The sequence below is a fragment of the Aulostomus chinensis genome, chromosome 14 (assembly GCF_037954235.1).
Source record: "Aulostomus chinensis isolate RoL2024-O1b breed Wild chromosome 14, RoL_Achi_v1.0, whole genome shotgun sequence".
Classification (NCBI taxonomy): domain Eukaryota; kingdom Metazoa; phylum Chordata; class Actinopteri; order Syngnathiformes; family Aulostomidae; genus Aulostomus; species Aulostomus chinensis.
The window spans coordinates 530,783-558,502 of NC_141333.1; the positions used below are offsets into that span (position 1 = coordinate 530,783).

A 27,720-nucleotide genomic window follows, 5' to 3' on the forward strand; every position below is an offset into this window, starting at 1 on the left:
CCTTCCCCCTGGACAGGTCACCAGTCCATGGCAGGGCCAACACATAGAGACAGACAACCATTGGCTCTCCCAGCCACGCCTACGGTCAATTTAGAGTCTGGATTAACCTGGTCCCTCTTGATGTCTTTGGACTGTGGAGGAAGCTGGAGTACCAGAGAGAACCCAGCAGGAACAGGGAGAACATGGAGACTCACCCAGAAAGACCCCGTGCTGCAGCCGGGGCTCCACCCACAACCTTCTTGCTGGGGGCCACGGTGAGGACCACTGCTCCACCCACAACCTTCTTGCTGGGGGCCACAGGGAGGACCACTGCTCCACCCACAACCTTCTTGCTGGGGGCCACAGGGAGGACCACTGCTCCACCCACAACCTTCTTGCTGGGGGCCACAGGGAGGACCACTGCTCCACCCACAACCTTCTTGCTGGGGGCCACAGGGAGGACCACTGCTCCACCCACAACCTTCTTGCTGGGGGCCACAGGGAGGACCGCTGCTCCACCGGGCTGTCCTACTATGGATCCATTTCAGTAAATTAATTGGAAATAGCAAGACAGTAAAAATATTAATAAATTATTAGCTCATCAGGTTTATGTTTAATGTTCACAAGTGTTTAAAACCATCAAGTTGAGTGACTCCTCATGTTGCTCAGGATTCGATTGAACAAATTGTTTTTTCAGCTTTAAATGATCTTAATATAAAAGTTCCATCATGATTTTATTTGCTATTTCAAAAATCCAAAAATATTTTTCTTCCAACACATAAGTTGGGAGCTGCAGTTGTTTCGTGACCCACCCAAGGGCCTTGTCCCAGAGGTTGAGAACCAGTGAATCACATGTCTCCTTGAGTGAGTATGCTAGCCAGAGACTCACTGACCTGCTAGCTCGTGCTCAGGCGTCAGCGAGGGTTTTACAGTGCAGTGGCTTCAGAGTCTTTGATCAGTCGATCAGTTCAGTGTCAGATAACAATGGAGGGAGTCAGAGGACTCGTCGCTGGGTCACAGAGGGTCAGACGCTGTCATGTGACACTCAGCTGACAGCAAGTGCGTAGGTTAGCTGTTTCCAGCAGCTAATCAAGAGTGACCTCTGACCCTCCAGCTAGCCTCTTACAGGTATTGCCTTCAGTGAATTCAGGCCTGCTCTCCCTGCCTCCCCTCCCATGAACCAGTCTACCATCCAGTCCCCCATCAAGCTGGCTTGCTCTCCCTGCCTCCCCTCCCATGAACCAGTCTACCATCCAGTCCCCCATCAAGCTGGCTTGCTCTCCCTGCCTCCCCTCCCATGAACCAGTCTACCATCCAGTCCCCCATCAAGCTGGCTTGCTCTCCCTGCCTCCCCTCCCATGAACCAGTCTACCATCCAGTCCCCCATCAAGCTGGCTTGCTCTCCCTGCCTCCCCTCCCATGAACCAGTCTACCATCCAGTCCCCCATCAAGCTGGCTTGCTCTCCCTGCCTCCCCTCCCATGAACCAGTCTACCATCCAGTCCCCCATCAAGCTGGCTTGCTCTCCCTGCCTCCCCTCCCATGAACCAGTCTACCATCCAGTCCCCCATCAAGCTGGCTTGCTCTCCCTGCCTCCCCTCCCATGAACCAGTCTACCATCCAGTCCCCCATCAAGCTGGCTTGCTCTCCCTGCCTCCCCTCCCATGAACCAGTCTACCATCCAGTCACCCATCAAGCTGGCTTGCTCTCCCTGCCTCCCCTCCCATGAACCAGTCTGCCATCCAGTCCCCCATCAAGCTGGCTTGCTCTCCCTGCCTCCCCTTCCAGAAGCTTCCTTCTTCAACTGTTATTAACATTTCCATGTTTCCTCCATTCTGTGTTATAAACTGTTTTCTTCTCTGTACCAACATCTCCTGTCCGTCTGTCCCTCCTGGTGAGGGATCCTCCTCCCCTCCTCACCCTGAGGTTTCTCCCATTTTTCCCTGTTCAAGGTTTTCTATGGAGTTTCTCCTCAGTCGATGTGAGGCTCTGAGGGCAGAGGATGTTGTTATGATGCCATGAAGCCTGGAGACAAACTGGTGGGGAAAACAGGCCACAAAGAAACCTGCCTTGCCTTAAGTTCAGGATGGTTATTACATCATTTTAGGAATATACTGAGCGTTTGAACACATCGACCAATCAGAGCCATCTTAGGTGTTTGTGTGTTTTTAAGGAAAAACAGCTGAGTCATGGAGCCACAGATCATTCAGGAATCAGCTGACTCTTTCCTGTCACGTCTTCCCTCTAACTGTAATCTACATTTCCTTGCATCCGCTCACGTTACATCAGTGTGCATTCTGACACGTGACATGCAGCTTCGCATGTGTCAACATGTGAGTCAGTGGTGAGTGTTGCCATGGAGACTCTGAGGCAGTGAAGCAATAAATCATCATCAAAACCATAAAACAAGGCTGATTATCAGTTCAGGAGGCAGATGAAGGGATTCCATCAGTAACTTGTTACTGTGAGACGGACCGGCCACGCCCCCAGATGAACACCGCTCATCCGTCACCGTGCCAACTGGCAACGCTGCTACTGTTGTGAAAGTGACATTTGATTATTGGCAGCTCATCACGAATCTGAACGCAGGAAACACAGAGAGGGATTTTATTTTCTCACATGGAAACTGTCAGTTACAAGAACATAAATTTTCAAGTTATTTTGCTCAGTGAAAGACAAGAAACAGTCCTCTCAAAATAAAAGCCCTGCAGCGCATCAACATTCTCAGATAGGTGCTAAAGGAGCATTAGGGTGTTTTGTGGTTCCCTTTGTCGTCAGGACCCAGCAGGTGAGCTTCCTGTGAGGACTGAAACACCTGAATGATCATTCATTCGTCTACTTCACTGAAGGCAAAGTGACTTCAAAGAATTTGGACCCAGAGCTCTTATTTTGAAAGCAACTTCAGATACATAATGGAGAGGAGGTAGAAGATGATCAATAACCTTCATCTGATCAGAACATAATCTGTTGGACACTTGACTCAAAGACATGAATCTGTGACCTTCAAGTCTGATGGTGAACCTTCAGCGTTAATGAGTGTCTGAAAATGGTTAATCGACTTACTGAATGAAAACTGACTAGAAATCGTACGGAGAATCAATAACTGCTGCTGCCTGGATCCTCGCCATGTCACCAGGTGACTGAGCACACAAAGAATCATCAGATGTTCGACTCGCCTCTCTACATTCATCGCCGAACGTTTGTTCTGAACCTGACAGTGACACAGGAGCTTTGACAGCGACAGCTGAGCGAGTTGCATCCTGGGGGATGGAGCTCATCAAGAGCTTAAAGGTTACAGATCACCAGTAAGGCTAGACTGAAACAAACAAGAAAACAAAGGCGGGTTAGTTGTGCTTCCTGTTGGGCAGCGTGATGGCGCCTGGTCACAATCCTTCGGTGTCCTTGAGCTGCTAACCTTCAGCTCCGTCACCATTCAGTCTAAAAGCATCATGGTTGACTCGTGTCTTGAACCTGAGTTTCAACTTTCCCTTCTTCTTCCTCCAAGTAGAAAACGCTGTCCAACAGAGGGACAGCTCAACCAGTCAGGAGGGGTTCTGGAATACTGTCACCATGACAAGGAACCAGTCCTCTTTCCTTCAGTTTATCAAAAAATTCTTAAAAACAAAAATAGGTCTTCTCTCTGTCACAAATATAAAATCTGTGCTCTGAATCTAAATACATCTTCAGTTACATCAGCAAGCAGCGTCCCACGCAGGGGGTTGTGGGTAACGTGGGCCGAGTGTTCAGGGCAGGTTTGGACTTCTAGTACTGGACAAACTCAGACTGAAGGGACTGCAAGACAAAAGAGGAGAAGAGCAGTAAGACAGCAGTTCTGATCTGGCAGCTTAGAAACAAACTCCCCTTCCGTGTAGTCCGACGTGTCGCCGCCACGCCAGAGACGACACCTGCTCAGTACCAGAGTTGAATGAAGCGTGCAACCACAGAGCGCCGTAACTAGCGGAGGACATTTTGTCTCACCAGTCAGACTCTGTATCAAACATGTGAGACTTTGACATGTTGAACCATTTCCTGAACTAGTTGAACGTCACTCAGCACTAGTCACTGACTCGTGAGGCAGCAGTTTAACGAAGTTGGGCTTTTTGATGCTCGAGTTGAAATTTTTGATACTCTAGTAAACATTTTGATACTCTACTAAACATTTTGATACTCTACTAAACATTTTGATACTCTAGTAAACATTTTGATACTCTACTAAACATTTTGATACTCTAGTAAACATTTTGATACTCTACTAAACATTTTGATACTCTACTAAACATTTTGATACTCTACTAAACATTTTGATACTCTACTAAACATTTTGATACTCTAGTAAACATTTTGATACTCTACTAAACATTTTGATACTCTACTAAACATTTTGATACTCTACTAAACATTTTGATACTCTACTAAACATTTTGATACTCTACTAAACATTTTGATACTCTAGTAAACATTTTGCTGCTGTAGTTGATATTTTTGATACTCTCGTTGATCCAGCTAGAACCCTTCACTCCCAGGATGCAGGGTTCCTGCTGGTTCCTAGAGTTCTAACAGTAGAATGGAGCCAGAGCCTTCAGCTATCAGGCTCCCCTCCTGTGGAACCGTCTCCCAGTTCCAGTCCAGGACCCAGACCCCCTCTCTAGGTTTAAGAGCAGACTTAAGACCTCCTTGTTGATCAGGGTTATAGTCAGGACTGCTTAGGCTGGCCCTTAGATCTGCTGCTCTAGGCTCAGACTGCTGGGATCTCCCATGATGCACTGGGCTTCTCTGTCCTCCTCCTGTCCTCATACGTGTTACTACTCCTCTTCTTCTCCCCTCATCCCAGATCCTGGTGCTGCTGGAGGAGGCTCCAGACCTGAAGAGGCTCCAGCTGCCACCCGTAGCTCCACCTGCTCACGTCCCCGTCTGTCCATCAGTCTCTCCTCCTTTCTCTCTCTCTTTATCTCTGTCCCTCTCTTTCCTTCTGTCTCTCTGTCCTCCTCCATTCTCTGTCTTTGTCTCTGTCCATCAGTCTCTCCTCCTTTCTCTCTCTCTTTATCTCTGTCCCTCTCTCTCCTTCTGTCTCTCTGTCGTCCTCCATTCTCTGTCTTTGTCTCTGTCCTGCTCTCCTGCTCTCTCTCCATCCCCACTGATCCTGGATCTGCTCCATCTTCCTGCTGGTAAAGGAAGGTTCTGGTGGCTGCTGTTGCAGGATGTGCTGCTGATGGAGAATTGTTGGGTGGAGGTTCATTGAAGGAGGGAGGTGCTGGACCTGCTCTACTTGGACAGAGTCAGGACAGAACTTTGGTTGGGGTTTGGCGCTGTAGAAATAAAACTGACTTGGAGAGCAAAGTGCTGCTGTGGACTCTGCAGGTGGTGTCAGCACCTACAGCCTGCTGGCCTGGTGAACCCGACAGCACCGTTACACCAAGGGCTTCCTTCATTAAACGGTAAATGAACTCAGTTGATAATAGAGCGCTTCTCTACCTCAGCAGCACTCCAAGCTCTTCACAGTGTCGTCTCCTTCACCCGTTCACTCACTCACTGATGGTGGAGCTGCCATGCAAGGCACCAACCTGCTCATCAGGAGCAGTTATGGGTTCAGTATCTTGCTCAAGGACACTTGGACATGGTCACCGGGGTCGGGGATCGAACCAGCGACCCTTTGGTTGCTAGACGGCCACTCTACCTCTGAGCCATGCCGCATCATGTTGTCATGGTGATGCTCATCAGTTCCATACAGGTTTGGTTCAACACTGTCAAACCCTTTCCACCAGAAAACCTTGTTTCAAGCAAAATCAATATAAAGCAGTATTGAGACTCACAAGACACCCAAGCAGACAGGTTCCATTCCTCTCTGACGCCTTCAGCTGTGACTCTGAACTTCTGTTTTTTACAGGTTAATTAATTTCCTGAATCATTTTAGAATCTATTTTCAGTTTTCTGTCACTGTTTTGTTTAGGCAGCAAAAGGGTTGAAGTCTCAGCTGTGTGGTAAACTAAATGAGTTCATGTGCTCACAGCTGAAATATGGGTTATTGATCCTTTATTGGCTGAGTAAGCGATTTAGGTCATGAGAGGTGGTAGTGATGCCGGAGCACAGTGGACCAATCAGGGTGATGGTTTGGGTTTCATAAATAAATATCATATAATATAATAATATATAACATCATATTCATAAATATCAACAACTGCACCTCCTCCACAACTCCGCTGTCCCAAGGCGTCCCCCAGGGTCTCCTCTTCATCCTCTACATCCTTCCCCTTGGTAACATCATCCGCCATCATGGCCTCCACTTCCACTGCAATGCCGACGATGTCCAGCTCTACAGTTCCACCTGTCCCACTGTCTCCCTGAAATCAAATCCTGGATGCAAACCAACTTCCTACAACTCAACTCTGACAAATCTAACTTCATCATAATCGGCCCCAAGTCCAAACCACCCAGACTTTCAGCCTCACCATCAACTACGCCACCCTCTTCCCCTCTCCTCAAGTCTGCAACCTTGGAGTCATGCTTGACAGTCGCCTCACTTTTGAACACCACACCAACCAGATCACCAAAACTGCCTCCTCAATAAACTTCAGTACATTCAGAACCCTGCTGCTCGCCACCTCACTCACACCGTCTCCGCTCATCCCACGCCAACCTCCTGTCTGTACCTCATAGGACCGAGCACCGGGCCTGGGTGACAGAGCAGTCTCCATCGCTGCACCCTCCCTCTGGAAGTCCCTGCCCGATCGACTCGGACTGCACCGACCCGTCCTCGTTCAAATCACTCCTCAGAACTCATCTGTTCAAAGCTGCTCTTTTGTTTTGTATCGTTCTGTATTTTAGGGTGTTGATTGTGATCTTTTAAACTTTGTAAAGCGTCTTTGTGTACCTTGAAAAGCACTTTATGAATAAATTGTATTATTATTATACAGTAATTACCATTATTATTCTTAAGAGGGGCAGGGCGGAGCTGCTGCTGAGTCAAAGGACTTACAGGTATGGAGCGGCTCAGGTAGCGTCCTGATGGGCCCTTCAGAGCACTGTAGGGCCCCGGGCTCCGGTACGGAACGAAGTCGTGAGTGGGCTGAGTGGGGGGGGCTGTGGAGCCGTTGATCTCGTGCTGTGTGCTGCGGGGGCTGTTACCATAATGACAGAGGGAGGGCGGGATGAGAGGGGAGGAGCTGAGGGGCCCAGAGGAGGAGCAGGAGGGGGGAGTGAGAGAGGTGTATGGTGTCTTCCTGTCCTCCTCCACATCAGCGGCGTACAGGTCACTGAGGGAACTGGCCAATCGGGAGCTGAGAGCCGAGTGAACGCACGCACATTTGCACATGCATGCACGCACGCGCGCACACACACACACACACACACACACACACACACACACACACACACACACACACAGCTTATGATTCAACATCCCTCCACAGCATCATGACACCAGCTGATCTAAAGGTCACCTGGCGTAGCACAGAACCCTTGAAGATGGCGTGGACCCTACGTGCTGTCAGAGCGACCTGATCTCTCAGACCCTCACATGATCAAACACCAGCTCACATGAAAGTGAGTTTGAATTAAGTTTGGTCTGAAATGCAGCAATGCATCTGTTCAGTGACACTTCCTGGTTGGTTCATTGGCTGTTGAGGGTTTCTGGACTGGTGGTGTGAAGATTTTGTCTGTAAACTTGTCACAATCAATGATCACATGACCACCTCCGACCAGCCTCCAATATGGAATGCTTCCAAATTGCTGGGGGAGACAGAATTCACCCACATTCATCCTGATCACCATCTGGGGGGCGGGACTTTACCCAACCAAATATCTGTCACCAAATGAGACGGAGAATCACCTCCATAAAGCAGAACTTTGTCGTGTGGAATTCATATTGAATTTGTGAGGTTGAAGCTTCCAGCAGCCAATCAGATCTCATACAGAGAGGAGGTCAGAGCCCTCTATGATGACATTAGAGCGAAAACAGACAGGAAGTTGCTTACCTCATGTTTGATGCCGATGATGATGGACAGCGGCTGATCCTCTTGGCTGCAGCTGAAGCAGAGGATGCTGGGAATTTGGAGGACTTGAGGGGGGAGGCAGAGCCCCGCCCCAACCCCACTGACAACCTGTGCACAGAAACTGCCATGATTCATGATGTCACATTCAGCTCAAATGCAGTGTTCCCACTCGTCACCAAAACGCGCCGTTAAAGGCATAAGCAGAGCACGTGGCCGGGTTTGTGCTCACTGTGCAAAACTTCCTGAATTGTCTATAAAGCGATTATTCAGTTGTGATGATGTCAACAGAAACGTGTCGCAGCTGACAGATCAGGTTTGCTTCATTCATTTGCGCTCTTGTCCAGATGTTGAGCCAGCTGCTGATAAGCTTGTCAAAGGTTGGCAGCATCAGGACTAGTTTGTGTCATCGTGTCCGACATCAGTGCCGTCACCGAGATGACCAAGTGGAAGCGCTGAGAGACACGTGGAGACGTCAACAATTCAAAATTTGAACGCATTTTCGTTTCTTTGTTACAAACACCAATGATTGGGCCGCATCATCTAGCCAGAGGCGGATCTGCTTAGAGGTCGGCACCGGCACGGCCCAGCTTAGCTTGTGACAGAAACATCAGACGCGGATCAGGTTACCTGAGCGGCTGAGATGCCGAGCGGCTGTGCAGCTTCATGTCCTCCAGTCTGAAACACAAACACACACGTCACCTGACAGCAACAACAACCAGCACACATTTACCGCCTCCTGTGATCATGAAAACAGGAACTAAACGAGTACATTGATGAATCTGGGGCACCCGGTTCTGGTACCTCAGGGTTCCAGTGGTGGCTGGCCGGGGGGGACGCCTGCTCTTTAAGGCTCTCAGCTTGTCCCCCTGTGTCAGACCAAGACCGTAGTCTGCCGCCTTACTCTGAAAGATAGAACCCACACATTTACACAAACACACACACACACACACACACACACACACCCTTCCATTTTCTCCCTCTTATCTGATAAGGGTCGGGGGTGGAGCCTATCCCAGCAGCCTTCAGGTGAGAGGCGGGGTTCACCCTGGACGTGTCACCAGTCCGTCTCAGGGCCATTAGGAGCGATTATGGGTTCAGTATCTTGCTCAAGGACACTTGGACATGGTCACCAGGGAAGTGGGGATGGAACCAGCAACCCTTTGGTTGCTAGACGGCCACTCTACCTCTGAGCCACGCCATGACCCGCCACCAGGACTCGAATGAACTTTCTTCACAAACATCTCCAGATACCAAAACTCCTGCTTGTCTTTTGCTGTCAGGCTTCTCCTCAGCTTTCATACCGTCCAGCCAAACATTCTCACTGTAATCTGACTTCAGCCTGGATGTCTGCACGGGGACAAGGTTCTCAGGCCTGCTGTCTGTCACAAAACAAACTGTCATCCTCATGCTAACCACAAGGGGGCACCTGTACTCTGCATTGAGACAACTGCAGGAGTCCCCAGCTAGCAGTCCCTCTTGAGGTTTACTCAATCTTAGTCAGTCTGGTTCAGGATGGAGGGGGAGCCCTGGCCCAGCTCTCCGAGGGGGGGGCACATCCTGAAGGTCAGTGTTCAGAAAACTAAGGCCATGGTCACTGATAAAGACATCACAGTCGCAGACGGTTAAGTCCCAGAAGCAAGAGATGTGATCAATAACAACTTGACATGAACACATCCAAGATCTGCATGAAGAGCCTGCAGGACTAAACTCTTCTAATGTTGACAAGACTTTGACGGCTTCATTCTCCAGATCTCTCACAGAGTCATTTAAATGTTTTTGTTTAATCTCCTTTTATGGGAACCTTTTGATGAAACACAAAAGCTGTCTATCCAGAATAGTCACACGTGAGTCCGTGGCTCAGAACCTGCAGAGATGAAACACGTGTATTTGTTGCTGTGTCGATCAACTCAACCCTCAGTCACCGACACGCTTGATACTGAAGGAAGAGAGGGAGAGAGACCAGCTGATGGCCGAGAGACATTCACTCCTAAGGTGAAGCAGAGGAGAGAGAGATGCCAACCATGCGCTGCTTCCCTGCAGGTTCCTGACGAACCAAACCAGCAAATACTTGTTTCAGGAAGAATACGAATAAAAGTAGTCTCTTGATGGTCACATGACTGTGCTGATCCCATGATCCATAGCTGAGAACTTCTCCTCATACACACTCCGGGGCCTCAGCTCTTCCTCAGTCCAACTGAATCCAGACTGGAGACACTGGAGTCACAGCTCCTCCCCAACTGGCCTCATTTGTTGCGAACATTAGCAGCTAACATTAGCAGCTAACATTAGCAGCAGCAGGTGTGCGGACACTCCAGCTTCATGTGCAGTGGAAATCAACAGGACCACGTTGCGTCAGACACAAAGCTGTCACTAGAAAGACAAAACTTACTGTGAAGTTCATTCGCTTTATTTTCATTCAAAAGGATTCATTGTTTTGATCTTTTTACGTTTTTGACTTGTCATTAAAAAAAAAGTAATTCTGGGTTTCCACAGTTTGAGAACCAATGGTCGAGTATAAACACACATCAGTTGTTCCCTAAGTGTTCTTTACTCTGCTGCTTGCTGAGACGCTAACGTGATAACCACCACTCTCACACACTCCCAAACCCCATCAGTACCACTCTTCCAGAGAGCGCATAACTGGACTCTGAACGACTGTTCAGAAAAACATCAGACATCATCAAAGACAGGCCCATGTTCTGGTTCTGGTTGGGCTGTCAGGAAAGTGTTCTGTCAGTAAGGGTCCTCACTCTCCATTAAGACACAGGTGTGTGTTCGTACCTCCTGCAGGTGGTCAGAGCTTGGAGATCGATGGACACTACTGTTGTGGGCGGAGTTTGTGGAGTTGCTGAAGGGGTTTAAGGTGAGATCATCCATACAGGTGATTAAGTGAGGCACCACCCTCTCCTCTAACTTGGCCTTCTGGGTACGCTTGCTGTCTCCAAGCAACCACATCGGCGCCTGCTTCCTGTAAACACACAAGTGATGTCGAGACATTGACCTGCCCACAGGACTCAACCACCTGGACACATTCAGGGTCTTCTGATTCAGTACAGAAGCACAAAAATGGAACGTTGGATAACAAACGGAGCTCGCACCCTCACCGGCTGACACAGCCAGCTGGCTTGAGTCAGAAGGGTCAACCTGCCCACCGCCGTGCCGGACACACAGGCAGATCTGGCCGTTGCCATGATGACAAGCTAGCAGTTTTTAAAATGCAGGTTGTCTGAATGGAGTTCTGATCAGATCACCGTTCACATTACAGTAATGACATCTTCCCTGTTGGCCAACTCTATGTCAAATATGCTAAGTGGGTGTGGCTTGTGTCAGGTGAACCAGTGTTATCATGAAGAGACTCACTCTTCCAGGAAGTGCTGCTGTGGTCCAATCACTGAACCTGGTCTACAGATGCGGATCCAGGCGATGGCCTCTCCTGCTGTGAAGCGGTAATGCTTCATCAGGTAACAGCCAATCAGAGTGCCCGTCCTGCCCAGACCAGCTGCGCAGGGGAGAAACGTTCAGGTTAGATTCTCCAGTGACCCAACTGATCTGGTACTGGGTCAAGTCATAGAACCAGCTGAGAACAGTAACTGACATCATCTGTCCTTAGAGGGAACAGGAAGTCCTGACCTTTGCAGTGGACAGCCACGGCTCCATTGGTGCTCTCAGAGATGTGCAAAAAGCGGTGCATGATGATGTCACTGGGTGTGCTGCCATCCAAAAAGAAGAGGTCATAGTGGTCGAAGCCGGCGTCAGTGAAACGTTTGGAGTCGTAGATCTTCTTGTTGAGGCGGATGACAGTCATCACGTTGTGTTTCCTGAAATACGGGAAGTATGCTTCGGGGGCGTGGAGGGGGTAACCTACGGGGGCGGAGCCAGAAGACACAAAACCTCTCACATCGGTTTTCCTGGCTGCTGCACTGAAGGTTCCAATTGTTCCATAGACTCTTATAATCAGAAACCAGGAAACAAACTTACTGGTCAATATTTTGCTAAAAAAGTAGAAATATCAAGTAAAATTTAGAAAGAATCTATATTTTATCGATTCAATAGCAATATCTATATCATTTGATGGCTACATCTTATTTTCTGGAGTAAAACCAGGTGACCTCTTTCACCCTGGGCACAAACACAGATGATTCTCTGATTCTCTCTCACAATGTTACAACACTCAGCACTTATTTGCAGGTCACAAGACGACATTATGTTCCAGGTGTGATCATGGTCGTGCCAATCATACATGCTAACTAGCTGCAAGCTGCCATGCAGAACTGCAAGATGCAAAATAAGTTTAAAAAGTCAGATTTAGCAACTGGAGCATCTCCTGGGTCGTGTGGATCCACGCACTTGATGTCAGTCACATTTACCCGCCTTCATCTTGATGCCATCTCAACCTTGAATGAAGGTCACATCAAGGTTCCTCCAGGAGCCTTTCAGCTCAGTCCAATCTCAGCATCCATCACTGACCTTTCCATCACCCTGCTTCATTCTCTCGTTTAATTTCATGTATTCACCAAGTGATGGCATCTCCTCTGGTAAGTTCCTCACTGTCAACGCGTCAAAGACTTTCACAGGTCTCACAATATAATGTACATTACAACAATTATTCAAGTTTGTCGTCTACTGTCAGACAGATTTATAGCCAAACTTCATGGTTTGACAGCGCCACAGGAGTGAGGCACCTTCGTAGTTCTTGTGCTGCGTTGTTTGCTTGAGGACATTTCACCTCATCCAAAAGCATTCCTGAGTCCTCGGTCACTGCTGGGGAGTGAAAGGCTTTAAAATCTCTGTGGGTGCAGGCGTCACATCAGGGATGAGGAGTATTTGTAGTCTAATAGGAAGTGGCCATCTCCATGGTTCCTAATTGTTCATTTAAGCCTGAAGGCAATGGTTAGCTGTGCTAAGCTAACGGTAGCCTATGAAGGAACCACACCAGGGTCACATGACTTCAAGGTCACCACCACTAAGCTTCAGGCTTCTTCTGTTTCCCCTGATGACCTCTAATGACCTCCATGACCTCTGTAGGCTCCTCTAGACTCTTGTTAGCAACCCAGGTTTTTAAGACTCCACCATCCACCAGTCTGATGTTTACTGGTGGATCTGATGTAGAACTGAACCTCCAACATCCACCAGTCTGGTGTTTACTGGTGGATCTGACGTAGAACTGAACCTCCACCATCCACCAGTCTGGTGTTCACTGGTGGATCTGACGTAGAACTGAACCTCCAACATCCACCGGTCTGGTGTTTACTGGTGGATCTGACGTAGAACTGAACCTCCAACATCCACCAGTCTGGTGTTTACTGGTGGATCTGATGTAGAACTGAACCTCCAACATCCACCAGTCTGGTGTTTACTGGTGGATCTGACGTAGAACTGAACCTCCACCATCCACCAGTCTGGTGTTCACTGGTGGATCTGACGTAGAACTGAACCTCCAACATCCACCGGTCTGGTGTTTACTGGTGGATCTGACGTAGAACTGAACCTCCAACATCCACCGGTCTGGTGTTTAGTGGTGGATCTGACGTAGAACTGAACCTCCACCATCCACCGGTCTGGTGTTTAGTGGTGGATCTGACGTAGAACTGAACCTCCACCATCCACCAGTCTGGTGTTTACTGGTGGATGTGATGTAGACCTGAACCTCCAACATCCACCAGTCTGGTGTTTACTGGTGGATCTGATGTAGACCTGAACCTCCAACATCCACCAGTCTGGTGTTTACTGGTGGCTCTGATGTAGAACTGAACCTCCACCATCCACCGGTCTGGTGTTTACTGGTGGATCTGATGTAGAACTGAACCTCCACCATCCACCAGTCTGGTGTTTACTGGTGGACCTGATGTAGAACTGAACCTCCACCATCCACCGGTCTGGTGTTTACTGGTGGATCTGATGTAGAACTGAACCTCCACCATCCACCAGTCTGGTGTTTACTGGTGGACCTGATGTAGAACTGAACCTCCACCATCCACCAGTCTGGTGTTTACTGGTGGACCTGATGTAGAACTGAACCTCCACCATCCACCAGGTGTAAATGTGTTTGGACTCACCATTCTCTACTTTAGTTTTGGGATGCGGTCCACTGAAGGCCAGAAACTTGCCAGGTACGACCCAGTTCAGGTCTCCATTCTCCACCCGCTGCACACACACAGGTTTGATTCCCAGAAAGAACCAAAGAACAAGTCAATTCAATTACAGTCAATTACAGACTCACAATGAAATCAGCCACGGATGATCCTGGCGATGGGAGTTTTCCTTTACTTTTACTTTACTTGTGTGCTCAGTGACTCATGACACCTCCTTGTAGGACTGTTGAGAAGCTTCGTGCCACAGCAGAAGTGGCTTTGGAGGTCAAACACCAGGACAATCATCCTTCATTCAAACTGCCACGCAAATCAAATATCACCATTCACAAAATTTAAACTCAATCCCCCAGGTAATCAAAAAAAATGCACTTTTACACTTCTGTTCTGTGACCAAGTTGGTTAATGCCAGCAATGTGACCTGCTGCTGGTTCTGGTTCTGACTTGGTCCAATTTGCACACACCACACTGTGTTCAGGTCAACATAAACTTTATTATCATGAGCTGGGATCAGGGGTCCCAGATTGTCCATCCATCCATCCATCATCCCTCCATCCATCCATCCATCATCCCTCCATCCATCCATGTTCCCTCTCCTCCTGTTGAGGGTGGTGGGGGTGGAGCCTATCCCAGCAGCCTTCCCCCTGGACAGGTCGCCAGTCCATGGCAGGGCCAACACATAGAGACAGACAACCATTGGCTCTCCCAGCCACGCCTACGGTCAATTTAGAGTCTGGATTAACCTGGTCCCTCTTGATGTCTTTGGACTGTGGAGGAAGCTGGAGTACCAGAGAGAACCCAGCAGGAACAGGGAGAACATGGAGACTCACACAGAAGTGCTGTTGACTCCAGTCTGACACCGGGTTTAAGTAGGGAACTTTGCTCTCCGCAGCGGCTGAAGTTGGTGAGTAGCTGGTGACCACAAGGTCAGAGTTGACATGTCTGCTCTGGTTGGTGACCTGACTCACAGGTTGATGACTGATACTTTTGTTCACAGTCAGCTGTTGTACTGGCAGTACTAGTTCAGTGTCCTCACAGCTGATGGGACCTCCTGACACGTCAAAGGGGTTTGTTTCCGTGCTGAACAATTCAGGAGACATTGAGCAGATGATGATGGTTTGCTCTGTCGCCGCACTTGTCATTTTACCTCATAGTGTTCGTACTCGTCCACGTCAAAGGTTTCAAAGTTGAAGAATCCGTGTTGCAGCGCCTGAGACACAAAAACAGCTGAGCTGAAGACACAGTGAAGGACATGTGACACCTGCATGTCCCAGATCAGTTGAGAGTCAACGGTGTGAATTTGCACCGCTAAACGTTTCTATGCTGTAATTATTGATCTTTCAGGAAAAAAGGCTTTAGACTGTAAGAGTTCATTCCAATTCAGTAACGCTCCGGATCAACACGCACAAGAGCGTGCTGTCTGCCAGGTGTGTCACACCCAGGTGGCCTAGCCCCTCCCTCTGAACATCACAGATGGCCCTCTGTAGCGGAGAAGGAGGGCACTCACATTTAGCCAATCAGAACTCACCTTCCTGATGCCCTGAAGACAGTCGAGCACGGTGAGGTTGAAGGTGCAATTCCCAAAGGAGGCGTCCCTGCAGTGATCAATAACACGATGACATCAGAGAGTGACCAGCTGATGTCGATAACATGACATCAGAGATCAGCTACGCCGTCATTACTGATTAAAGATATTAGTGATGTCAGCAGTCACAACCGGTCACTTCAAACACATGAGCATTTACAGCATCATCTAGAGATGAAGGTGGGCATCATAGAGAGAGCGGGCAAGCCCCACCTACAAGGGAGGAGAAAATAGAGCGGTGGACTGGAAGGTCTCACGGTTCATCCTGCTGCTGGATGAGGAAGGAGAGGTGAGCTCAGAGGTGATGAATGTGCTTCATTATCACGGCGGTGTCACACTCTCGCCCAGCTGATACCACTCATGTCATCAGTGACACATGCCTGCAGCAACCAATCCATCATCACAACCTTCTACAGGGAACCTGACACAATTCCTCGCTGGGAGACTCCTGGAGAACCTCTGTTGTACTCTTCTGGATTAGACATAGAAGTTACAATGTAACTAACGTCAAAGATATCAGCAGATGTGTCAAGGATCACTGGTTCACAGGGTTGCAGCTTTGAGCGGCAGTTTTTCCAACAGTCATAAACACATCCTGGTGTGGGCGTGGCCTCATCATGATCATGTTTAATCCATCAGCAGAGAGCTGCTCTGTCCAGCACTGCTGTTATATAAGAGCTCCGAGTGACACAAGGGGACAAGACATCCTTTATCCCTCTCTCTCTCTCTCTCTCTCTCACTCACTCACTCACACTCACACACACACACACACACACACACACTGGCATGGCTTAGAGGTGGAGGGGTTGTCTAGTAACCCAAGGGCTGCTAGTTTGATCCTCGCTTGAGGCAGTGAAAGGAGGAAATCCCTCCCGCCAAGTAGCTTTGCACCTTGCATGACAGCCTCCACCATGTGTGTGTGTGTGTGTGTGAGAGAGAGAGAGTCCGACCATGTCGATGAAACTCATACACACTCGTCATGTGCCGTCCACTTCACTGTTGTCCCAACAGCACCAGAGTGTGATGTCCTGGTCGGTGTCAGACGGTTGAATTTGTCTCCGACGTGCCACAATGACACAGCAGTTCCCTGCGGAGGCACCGAGGCTCCCGCTCCTCCGTGTGTTTTACTGACAGCAGAGCGCCAACCCCTCCATGGATGCATGTCTCAGACTGGAAGCTCGTTAACTGAATTTTTTTGTTCCAAACACAATGCTTTTAGTTTTCACAACATAAAGAAGTAATTTGTTACTTGTTACCTGTTCAAGACTTCTGTAGGTGCATGGGCTGCGATACTGCAACTGGTGACGCTTTGGCGCACAGCGCTGGTTTTGCATTCTTTAAGAGTAAAGGGAGTTCAATTCTTAGGTAATTGATTGGTCTTTGCAATCTTCCCAGATTATGGACAAGCACATTTTTCAGAGCTCAAATTAACCACCTGACCAACAGCAGTCAAATCAGGCTTGTGACCAACCTCAGCAGTTTTGTGTCCACCTCGCGGTTTGTCTCTACGTCAAAGTAGCAGCATGTCCACGTAGCTCACTGTGACCTTCGAGAACTGAAATCTACAAGTGTTTCCCAACATAATTTGTTCTTTCTATTCTCATCCCTGAAATATTTCCTTTGTCATTCAAATGATTATTCAGGTGATTAACAATATCCAGTGGCTTAGTTAGAAAATGTCCTTCTGTCTCCAGAAAAGATGTAGTTTTGATTTCCTCCTGTCATATGGGTTAGAACGTTCCACATTCTTTACTTTCATGCTTTGATCATTAATCCCATTTCAAAACAGATTTTCCTCTTCCTTTGATTCAACTTGGTTACATGGTTTCCCAGCTTGCAGGGAACTTGTCATTAGACTCAGGAGTTGAATTACAAGCCATTTTCTCTTTGAGACTTCCAACCCTTCAGGACCTCACCAGTCCAAAGGCACCTCACATTCCTGACAGTTCTCTTTGTCACAGGTGCCTGCTGTCAGCCTCGATGGCGTCCTCTGGCTCATCAACACGCTTCAACTTGTATTTCTAGCACTTCTATAAAATGTCCATCACTGGAATATCTGTAGGAGAATTCTGGGTCCAGCTGTTGGAACCTTTGTTTTCCTCTGCCTCCGCTGGGCTGTGGCACATCGATGCATCCTATCGTCACTGATCAGACTTCAGTGCAGAGCTTTGCCGAGTTACTGCATTTCTGATCGACACAGGCGGACATTTTTGATCCATCCCTTTATAATCACGTCTAGCTGGTTTGGCGACGACCTGCACTGATCGCCAATAACGGCTTCAGTTGTGGATAGGAGCTGGAGGCCACGATGGCTCTACCTTTGATCGTCAGGTCCATGCATACTTTCACCAGTGTAAGAGCTTGGATGTAGGGAGCTCCTCCTTCCCTCTCGCTACTTCAAGGACACAAACTTGATCTGTATTTCTCAGACACACAAAGATCAGGACTTTTGACTTGGAAGTGGTCTTCCTTGGGGGGCCCAATGTGTACACCTTCCAGTGGAGGAACAAGATCTTGTGGGGCATCAGGGCCTTCTTTCCCCCCCAGGCAGCCCACGAATACAACATTGTTTCTCCCGCAACAATGTTAAAGCTCAAGGCTGGCGAATCTCTCTGTGGACAGAGACTCAGCCTTTGAAAATGTCACTCCAGCGCAGTGTCAAGCAGCTCGGCAGCTCTTTAGGTCGGTTCCATAATTGGTTCCGAGGCAGATGCTGACATGAGCAAACAAAGCCACGTGGAAGAGTTTAGATGAGCAGTTATAGAGTACTGCTGTGTTGACACAACGAGCTCAGTTTGAAAACTGATGTGGTTTGAAAGCCCAACAGTGACGGCAACAACATTGAGGAAGAGCCGAGGGAGATCAGGACAGAGCTACACCCAAGCAGCCATCTTGTTGTTGCTCAGAAGCTTCCATCCAATCACATTATCAGAAATCAAGGCCAATTGGCACATTTTAAACTGGTCAACTGAATAAAAAATGTCTTCTTTTTTTTTTTTAAATGTACAAAAACCAAATATGGCAGTGCTCACATTCTCCAGTCATCCAGAGGGACAAAGAGATTCCAGAAGGCAGAACAAGGGCTGAGTGTGAAGTGGCAAAGCATCAATGCTCACTGTCGCACAGGCAGCATCAATGGAAATAATAGAAACTATCAAACATGACAGCAGTAGAAGTGTAGTAATAGTAACAGAGTAGTACTAATGGTCGTAGTAGCAGTACACCTGGTAGACTGACCTGAAGGGCAGATATGAGGCGTTGGAGCCAGAGATCAGAGCTCTGTAAGCTTCCTCTGGAGTTTTCTTCAGATAGATCACCTGACACACACACACACACACACACACACACACACACACACACACACACACACACACACAATTCAACAAAATAGTTCACAATCACATTAAGTGACAACAAGCAGCTTCCTTTGTAAAGTCAGTCTTTGTTCCAACTGAACACGGTCACCTTTACCCACTTCCTGCAGAGACAGGAAGTTAAAAGTTAATGTTGCTCAGAACGTTCGAGAGAGTACATAAACATTTCTCTCATTTGTCACGGCTCTCTAACTGATGTTCTGTGGGTTTGGGTGCACGTGAGTGGGGCAAGGTGTGTGTGTGTGTGTGTGTGTTTGGGGGGGAGGGGTACTCACGGCATAACCGCCGATCAGAACAGCAGCGTTGGACCTCTTCCTCTGGTCGAAGCTGGTGTAGTGAACAATCCGTTTCCTGGTCAGAGTGAATGACTGCACAGGAGAAAGAGATGGGTCACATGACTGCCATCAAAGATCTCTGTGTTTGTGGAGGATTAGAAAATTGATAAATCAACATCCCTGATTAATTGATCAGATAACCTGCTTTAGTCTGTTTGCCATCTCAGAAACTTAGAATTCGCGAACAGCTGACGATGATGCTGGGGATGCAGACTGACGCCATGGGGCGGAGTGTCACACTCCGCCTCCAGCGCCACCTCATTAGCAACTGTCTAGAAGAACATTTCGTCCTCCAGGATGAAGATGAGCGTCTCTGTCCTCCATGATCTCAGAGGTATTCTTGATCATTGACCAGCGTCACTGACCCGACCTGTCCTACAGGGACACATTTTGAAGGTAATAACACTGTCTTCCCATCATTCCCAGTGGGACCTGTGATGACTTGGTGCAGCTGCTCCAGCTGCTGCTCTTCCAAACAGAATCAGGGCAACTGTTCCACGTTACATCGCCAGGGGGCGCATCTTTCCAACTGCCATGACAGTTCTGGTCTTCAGTCTGGCGTTTGAGCTTGCTAAGACCTGCTTACTGAGCTGACAACCACCCAGCAGTGAGGCCTCCAGGAGGTAGAGTGACAGTTTAGTGACTGAAGGGTTGCTGGTTCGCTTCCCCCAGACATCATGTCAAAGTGCCCTTGAGGATGATACCCAACCCCCAACTGCTCCTGACGAGCGAGCCAGGGGAGTGTAGAGCGGTGCGGGAGGCTGTAGGTGGCGTAGAGCATTGTAGAAGTAAGTAGAGCACAGCTGGGGATGTTCAAGGGCGTAGGGTGACGTGGGAGGATGTAAAAGGACACATGATGACGTAGCGCTACATCAGAGGATGCAGCACTGTGTCGGAGGACACAGAGAGACCTCGGAGGAAGGATAGGTTGAGGCAGTTATTCAGTAATGTCTGACTGATTCCAGCTGGCTCCTGGATCATTAAAAGCCAATCAAGTCTTCACTTTGAAGGGGGAAAACTCCTATTTGGTGAGTAGCCATCTTTGTTGGTGATGTCACAGCATCTAAACAGTCCATTTTCTTAAGTGTTCGCATTTGGACATCCTGAAAAAGCATCAGGTATCAGGTGAACCTCTGTCGGATGTAAGAACTCAGATAAACAGCCTCAGAAATCAAACACTGTAAGTGTGATAATGTGCTCATTTCACACTTGAGATTGACAGCTTTATTTTCATGTTCAACCTCGGTAATGACATTACATTTTACACAAACAAGGGGAAGAATCGAAGATGGCAGTTCTGTAGTCCATCCATAGAACCTTGTAGTTTCCTGAAGCAGACGCACGTCAGCAATATGGCTGTCGCTCCATTACGTTGTTTAATGGGAGTGGTCAGACTCTCCCAGCAACGCCGCCATCCTCTACCGTCCCGATCACTTTCCTCTATGTATTCGATAGCTGCAGTGACAACGATATGGTTGTCTCCTCAAAGCATCTTGCACACTTACCCACAAGGCTTTGTGACTACTCTGGATTCTGATCTGAATCCTCAGAGTTTCTATCAGTTTAGTTCTAAATCAGATCAAGTCATGATTGGAGGAGACTTCAGTATTCATGAGGATGTTGATAACCACAGTCTGGTCCTGCATTTCTCTCTCTTCTAGACTCAACTGGTGTCCATCAGTCTGTCCATGAACCCCTCACTGTCACAACCACACCTCCACCTCCTCCTAACATGTGGAACTGAAGCTGAACATCTGGTTGTGTTTCCACAGAACGCTTTTATCAGACCACCAATCAATCACTTTGGAATTTGGACTGATCAACTACACTCCACTCAGGAAAACTGTGGTTTCCAGATGTTTGTCTGATCAGGTCACACCTGGATTTAAGGAAGTGGTTCCATTGGTGCTAAATTCAGTGTCATGTCCCACTGTAACAGAGGGCACTGTTGTCCACCTTAGTCCCTCCCAAACTGATCATTTTATCCATCGAGCAGCAGCACCTTAGCAACAACTCTGGACTCTGCTGGCCCACTAAAACAGAAAACTATGAATCCAAGGAAACAAGCACCTTGGTACGGTTCTGGAACCTGACAGCTTCAACAAGAAACCAGAAACTGGAGAGAAGATGGAGCTGCTTCAAACTGGAGGAGTCACATGGAGTCTGGCAAGATGGCCTTAGAACCTAGAACAAAGCCCTTGGTAGAACCAGACGACTCAGCACTAAAAGAGGAACACAAGAACAACCCAGGTTCCTCTTCAGTCCTGGAGCCAGACTGGCAGAGAGCCACAGCTCTACTGAACCAAGTAGTCCTGTTTCCCTGGGCAGCAAAGAGTTCATGGACTTCTTTAATGACAAAATTCTCCTGATGAGAGAGAAACTTCTTCTCCTGCTGCCATCAGCTGACAACATGGCCCCTAGAACCCAGAACCTTAGAGGCAGCTGGAGGACCAGACACACACTTGGATAGTTTTTCTCCCATCAGCCTTCATGAGCTCAGTTCAATAATGTGCTCCTCTGAACCTCCACCTGTCTCCTAGACCCCATCCCAACTAAGCTGCTCCAAGACTCTCTCCCCTCGTTAGCCCCTCCCTCTTAGATATGATCAATGTGGCACTGGTATCTGGTTCCGTCCCTCAGTCCTTTAAAGTAGCAGGAATTAAACCCTTCTCAAAAAACAAGCCTGGATCCAGAAGTTCTACCAACTACAGACCAACATCACATCTTCCTTTTCTCTCCAAGGTTCTGGAGAAAGCAGTTGCTAAACAGCTCTGTGACTTCTCCACAGCAACAGCTGATTGGAGGATTCAGTCAGGTTCCAGGTTCATCCTAGCACAGAAACAGAACTAGTCAAAGGTACCAGTGACCTCCTACTGGTACCAGATGAGGGACTGGTCTCTGTGCTGGTCTGATCAGATCTCAGTGCAGCTTTGATACCATTGACCACCATATCCTTCTACAGAGACTGGAACCTGTCACTGGTATTAAAGGAACCACACTAAACTGGTTCAGGTCACATTTACTAGGTCATCTCAGGTGGTACTAGTTCATGATGGTTCCTCTGAGACCACTACAGTCAGTTCTGGTGTTCCACAAGGGTCTGTGCTTGGACCAGTCCTCTTCACCCTGTACCTGCTTCCTCTAGGTCACATGATCAGGAAACACTCCATTAATGTTCACTGCTATGCAGACGACACTCAGCTGAACTCATCAATGATCCACATGGAACAAACCAGCTGACTGAACTGGAGGCCTGTCTGAAGGACAGGAAACATGGAGGACCATCATTTCCTTTATTAAACTCTGATAAACTGAAGTTCTTGTGCTGGGCCCAAACACCTGAGGACCACCTGATCTGATGAGACAGGTACCCTGGATGGCACCACCCTGGCCCCCAGCACCACCGTAGGAACCTAGCAGTTCTCTTTGACCAGGACCCTTTAACTCCCACATTCAACAAACCTCCAGGACGCCTTCTTCCATCTACGTAACATCGCTAAGATCAGACACATCCTGGCTCAAGAAGATGCAGAAAAACTAGTCCCTGCTTTTGTCACTTCCAGGCTGGATCACTGCACCTCCCTCCTACCAGGCTGGACTAATAAGTCCCTAAAGACTCTCCAGCTGGTCCAGAACGCTGCTGCCCCCCTGACTAGAACTGGTAACAGAGACCAGGTCTCTCCTGGACTGCTTCTCTGCATGGCTCCCTGTCAGATTCAGAACAGAATTTAAAATTCTTCTTCTACCATCAAAGTCCTCAACAGTCAGGCTCCTTCATTCCTAACAGAGCTCCTAGTCCCCTATGATCCAGCTAGAACCCTTCACTCTCAGGATGCAGGGTTCCTGCTGGTTCCTAGAGTTCTAACAGTAGAATGGAGCCAGAGCCTTCAGCTATCAGGATCCCCTCCTGTGGAACCGTCTCCCAGTTTCAGTCCAGGACCCAGACCCCCTCTCTAGGTTTAAGAGCAGACTTAAGACCTCCTTGTTGATCAGGCTTATAGTCAGGACTGCTTAGGCTGGCCCTTAGATCTGCTGCTATAGGCTCAGACTGCTGGGATCTCCCATGATGCACTGGGCTTCTCTCTCCTCCTCCTGTCCTCAGACGTGTTACTAACTCCTCTTCTTCTCCCCTCATCCCAGATCCTGGTGCTGCTGGAGGAGGCTCCAGACCTGAAGAGGCTCCAGCTGCCACCCGTAGCTCCACCTGCTCACGTCCCCGTCTGTCCATCAGTCTCTCCTCCTTTCTCTCTCTCTTTATCTCTGTCCCTCTTTCCTTCTGTCTCTCTGTCCTCCTCCATTTTCTGTCTTTGTCTCTGTCCTGCTCTCCTGCTCTCTCTCCGTCCCCACTGATCCTGGATCTGCTCCACCTTCCTGCTGGTAAAGGAAGGTTCTGGTGGCTGCTGTTGCAGGATGTGCTGCTGATGGAGAATTGTTGGGTGGAGGTTCATTGAAGGAGGGAGGTGCTGGACCTGCTCTACTTGGACAGAGTCAGGACAGAACTTTGGTTGGGGTTTGGCGCTATAGAAATAAAACTGACTTGACTTGACTGACACCTCCTACACGCCGCCGCCCAGCAGCTGTCCTCCTAACAGCTGATTGGTTCCTGGTGGCTGTTGATGTGATAATGTCATGTCAGGACCATAGAGGCTGCTGAAGTCCTTCTACACGCATCACGCGAGCCACAGAACTAAAACTGCGGTAGTAAACTGTCCAGGGGGAACTCTGCTCCACCTGGAGCTGCTGGATATCAACGCCGTATCTATTGATACGTTCTCTAAGGCCGTATTTTCCCTGCCTGACCTCAGACCTCAGTCACTAAACAGTCTGGAGGTTACATCAGAGCTCATATACGTTCAATGTTTTCAGGTGGGGATTCAGAGCATCCGGTTGGCTTGTTGCCATGACGAATGACAACAGTAGAGAAACATAATGTCCTCACCATGGCAACACAACAACAAAACCACAAGAGAGGATTCTCAAACACCCAGAAATATTTACACTGGAGCCACACGGGGCGAACCTAAAAGGTGACAGGGTTAGGGTGAATGACGGGCTGAGGGTGAGTGACGGGGTGAGGGTGAGGGTGTGGCGGGAGGGTGATGGGGTAAGGGTGAGTGACGGGATGAGGGTGTGGCGGGAGGGTGATGGGGTGAGGGTGAGTGACGGGATGAGGGTGTGGCGGGAGGGTGATGGGGTGAGGGTGAGTGACAGGGTGAGGGTGTGGTGAGAGGGTGATGGGGTGAGGGTGAGTGACGGGATGAGGGTGTGGCAGGAGGGTGATGGGGTGAGGGTGAGTGACGGGATGAGGGTGTGGCGGGAGGGTGATGGGGTGAGGGTGAGTGACAGGGTGAGGGTGTGGTGAGAGGGTGATGGGGTGAGGGTGAGTGATGGGATGAGGGTGAGTGACAGGGTGAGGGTGTGGTGAGAGGGTGATGGGGTGAGGGTGAGTGATGGGATGAGGGTGTGGGGGGAGGGTGATGGGGTGAGGGTGAGTGACAGGGTGAGGGTGTGGTGGGGGTGATGGGGTGAGGGTGAGTGACGGGGTGAGGGTGAGTGATGGGGTGAGGGTGTGGCGGGAGGGTGATGGGGTGAGGGTGAGTGACGGGGTGAGGGTGAGTGACAGGGTGAGGGTGTGGTGAGAGGGTGATGGGGTGAGGGTGAGTGATGGGATGAGGGTGTGGGGGGAGGGTGATGGGGTGAGGGTGAGTGACAGGGTGAGGGTGTGGTGGGGGTGATGGGGTGAGGGTGAGTGACGGGGTGAGGGTGAGTGATGGGTGAGGGTGTGGCGGGAGGGTGATGGGGTTAGGTTGAGTGACAGGGTGAGGGTGTGGCGGGAGGGTGATGGGGTGAGGGTGAGTGACGGGGTGAGGGTGAGTGACAGGGTGAGGGTGTGGTGAAAGGGTGATGGGGTGAGGGTGAGTGATGGGATGAGGGTGTGGGGGGAGGGTGATGGGGTGAGGGTGAGTGATGGGATGAGGGTGTGGGGGGAGGGTGATGGGGTGAGGGTGAGTGACAGGGTGAGGGTGTGGTGGGGGTGATGGGGTGAGGGTGAGTGACGGGATGAGGGTGTGGTGAGAGGGTGATGGGGTGAGGGTGAGTGACGGGGTGAGGGTGAGTGATGGGTGAGGGTGTGGTGAGAGGGTGATGGGGTGAGGGTGAGTGACAGGGTGAGGGTGTGGCGGGAGGGTGATAGTGTGAGGGTGAGTGACAGGGTGAGGGTGTGGCGGGAGGGTGATAGTGTGAGGGTGAGTGACGGGGTGAAAAGGAGGAGCGGCGTCCCACCTTCAGCTTCTTGTTGAGCTTGCAGCAGTAGCGGAACATCATGGCCAGGTTGAGAGGACCGAAGTCTGCATAGAAACTGGAGAAAAACACTTCAAAGTAAACAGGAAGTTGTTCCTCTTCAAAATAAAGTCAGAGCCTTGCACCTCCACACAGATGAGGTCATAGAACCTGGGCGACTCACTTTTCATAGACAAACTCGTCGTCAGTGCAGAAGTAGTGAGTGTTGGCGGTGCTTTTGGGTTTGCTGCGTAGCGTGGCGAAGTACAGACGCTCTGGGAGGGAAGAAGATGCCACAAGTTCAGGAATGTCGGAATTTTGTCTTCTATATACATCAGAGTTCCAAGCCATTAACCACACCCACTCTTTGAGAGCCTCATCTGTTCAGGGACAGCAGTCACGTTCACACAAGCAGGCTTCCCAGTTCAACCAGTCCAACCTGCCAGACACCCAGAAGCTCTGCCTTGTTCAAAGACATCATGGAAACCTGAGTGTCAAAGTTCATCACGTCATCATCGTCATATTACCAACGCTGACTCTTACAGAAACGAATCACAAGCATTTGTGAAGGGACACTGGACGTAAACCAGCGATAGACTGCAGCCACGCAGAGTATCGATGATGGTTACTGTCCTGATCATCAGGAGCAGGCAAACACCCTACACCAACAAACGTCGCATGACGCATCGCAAACCCCGACTGCATCACAAGTGCCAAGTAGAAGAGGGTTTTGTGTTTCAGGCGGAAACTGACAATTAATTAGATGACCAATCAACTCAAAGATTTGATCTGAAATTGTAGAAAAATCCCAGAACATTTATGATTGACAGTTGAATTAATCATAAGGACATTAATAAAACAAGTACACGCCAGCCAGAGATCCATGTCTCCAGATTTATTCACGCTGTTCAGAAACAGACGCAGAAGCTCAGAGGAGGAATGAAAGAATCGCACTCATGAAACTGTTGGAGATTAAATGTTGCATCACGTTGCTTCAATCAATAATTTTAAAGTTCCCACCGTTGGGTTTATCAATCATTGCACACAGCAGGAAACTCATCAGCGTCTGAGATCCAAATCTCATCTCTTCCAGTTTCCAGCTGTCTGCTTCTTTAAGACAGTTACCATGACAACAGACCACAATCAACACAAGCAGGGATCAAGAGCTGCCTCTGATTTACTCCGAAATATACTGAGCTTCATCTGGTGTCAAGTCCATCTTTCCTTCAAGGACGCAGGACGTAACCACCCGCTGCTGATTCACGCGCCTCACCTGCCTGGAGGAACCGTCAATGACGTTGTTCAATCAACCAATGATCAATAGCCGCTCAGTTGATTGGTGCGCACCTCTGTCAGCTTTAATCCACCGACCAAACTGGCTGTATTAAAAATAAAACTCCTCACATCGAGCAGCCATAATCCTCACCACGACTTGGACGACCTGTCGAAGAGTGCGCTGCCCTTGGGACGTCTCGGGCGGCTACAAACCCGGAGCAGCCCTGCTGAATCTTGGACTGATCACTACTCCATGTCAATGAACTTCTTGCTGAACTTTTTCATTTGGGGCTCACTTAAGCCCACGCGCTAGCTGTCTTCACTTCGGTCCGCAGTGAGAAGCGCTTCTTTTACCTTTAATGAACTCGGCAGCTCCCGGCGGCTCGGCCTCCTCCGTCATCCTGAACAGGGCGGAGAGGATCGGGGAGTGCTTCACTCCCTCGACCGTCATGTCTGCCTAATTCCCCAACAAGCTCTACCGGCTAGCTAGGAAACTTTTTACAGTACTCGCAGCTCGGCTAGCCTTGGTAGGCTAACGGGAGCGCTAGCCAGCAGCCGAGCGGACACTGATAAAAGTTTAAAAACTTTCTCCTCCGTTTCCCATAAGTCAATGCGGCTCCTGGTCGAGCACCGCGGACTCTTTTCTACCGTCTCCGCTGTGGAGTTTTACCGTTTTAACCGGTAAATAATCCCGGATTAGCATGTTAGCATGTCCGAACCGCGGCTGATTGAGGGCACTCCGAAAGTCTGTAACTCTGATTGACCAAGTCCCTCCTTGAGAAACGTTACCATGGTGACCGGCGCCGCTCCCATAGCA

General features: G+C 49.2%; 1 protein-coding gene across 5 annotated transcripts; it reads right to left on the minus strand.

The window, feature by feature from the left end:
* Positions 1 to 1,749: 1,749 nt before the first annotated feature.
* Positions 1,750 to 27,667, minus strand: cdc14ab (cell division cycle 14Ab). Of its 5 annotated transcripts, none has more exons than XM_086224074.1 (17): positions 27,258 to 27,667; positions 25,993 to 26,091; positions 25,813 to 25,903; positions 25,632 to 25,707; positions 19,290 to 19,382; positions 18,878 to 18,957; positions 15,584 to 15,650; positions 15,203 to 15,265; positions 14,023 to 14,110; positions 11,597 to 11,827; positions 11,327 to 11,465; positions 10,748 to 10,934; positions 8,768 to 8,868; positions 8,594 to 8,641; positions 7,949 to 8,074; positions 6,952 to 7,252; positions 1,750 to 3,770 (listed from the first exon to the last, which is right to left on the minus strand). In XM_086224074.1, the coding sequence occupies exons 2-17, from the start codon at positions 26,006 to 26,008 to the stop codon at positions 3,741 to 3,743; spliced, it is 1,737 nt and encodes a 578-aa protein (XP_086080200.1). In that variant the 5' UTR covers positions 26,009 to 26,091; positions 27,258 to 27,667; the 3' UTR covers positions 1,750 to 3,740. The 5 variants fall into 5 exon arrangements, with proteins under 5 accessions (XP_086080200.1, XP_086080199.1, XP_086080201.1 ...); XM_086224073.1 differs by having other exon boundaries at positions 25,993 to 26,115; positions 27,258 to 27,370; XM_086224075.1 differs by lacking the exons at positions 25,993 to 26,091; positions 27,258 to 27,667 and adding an exon at positions 26,902 to 27,227.
* Between the last annotated feature and the right edge of the window lie 53 nt (positions 27,668 to 27,720).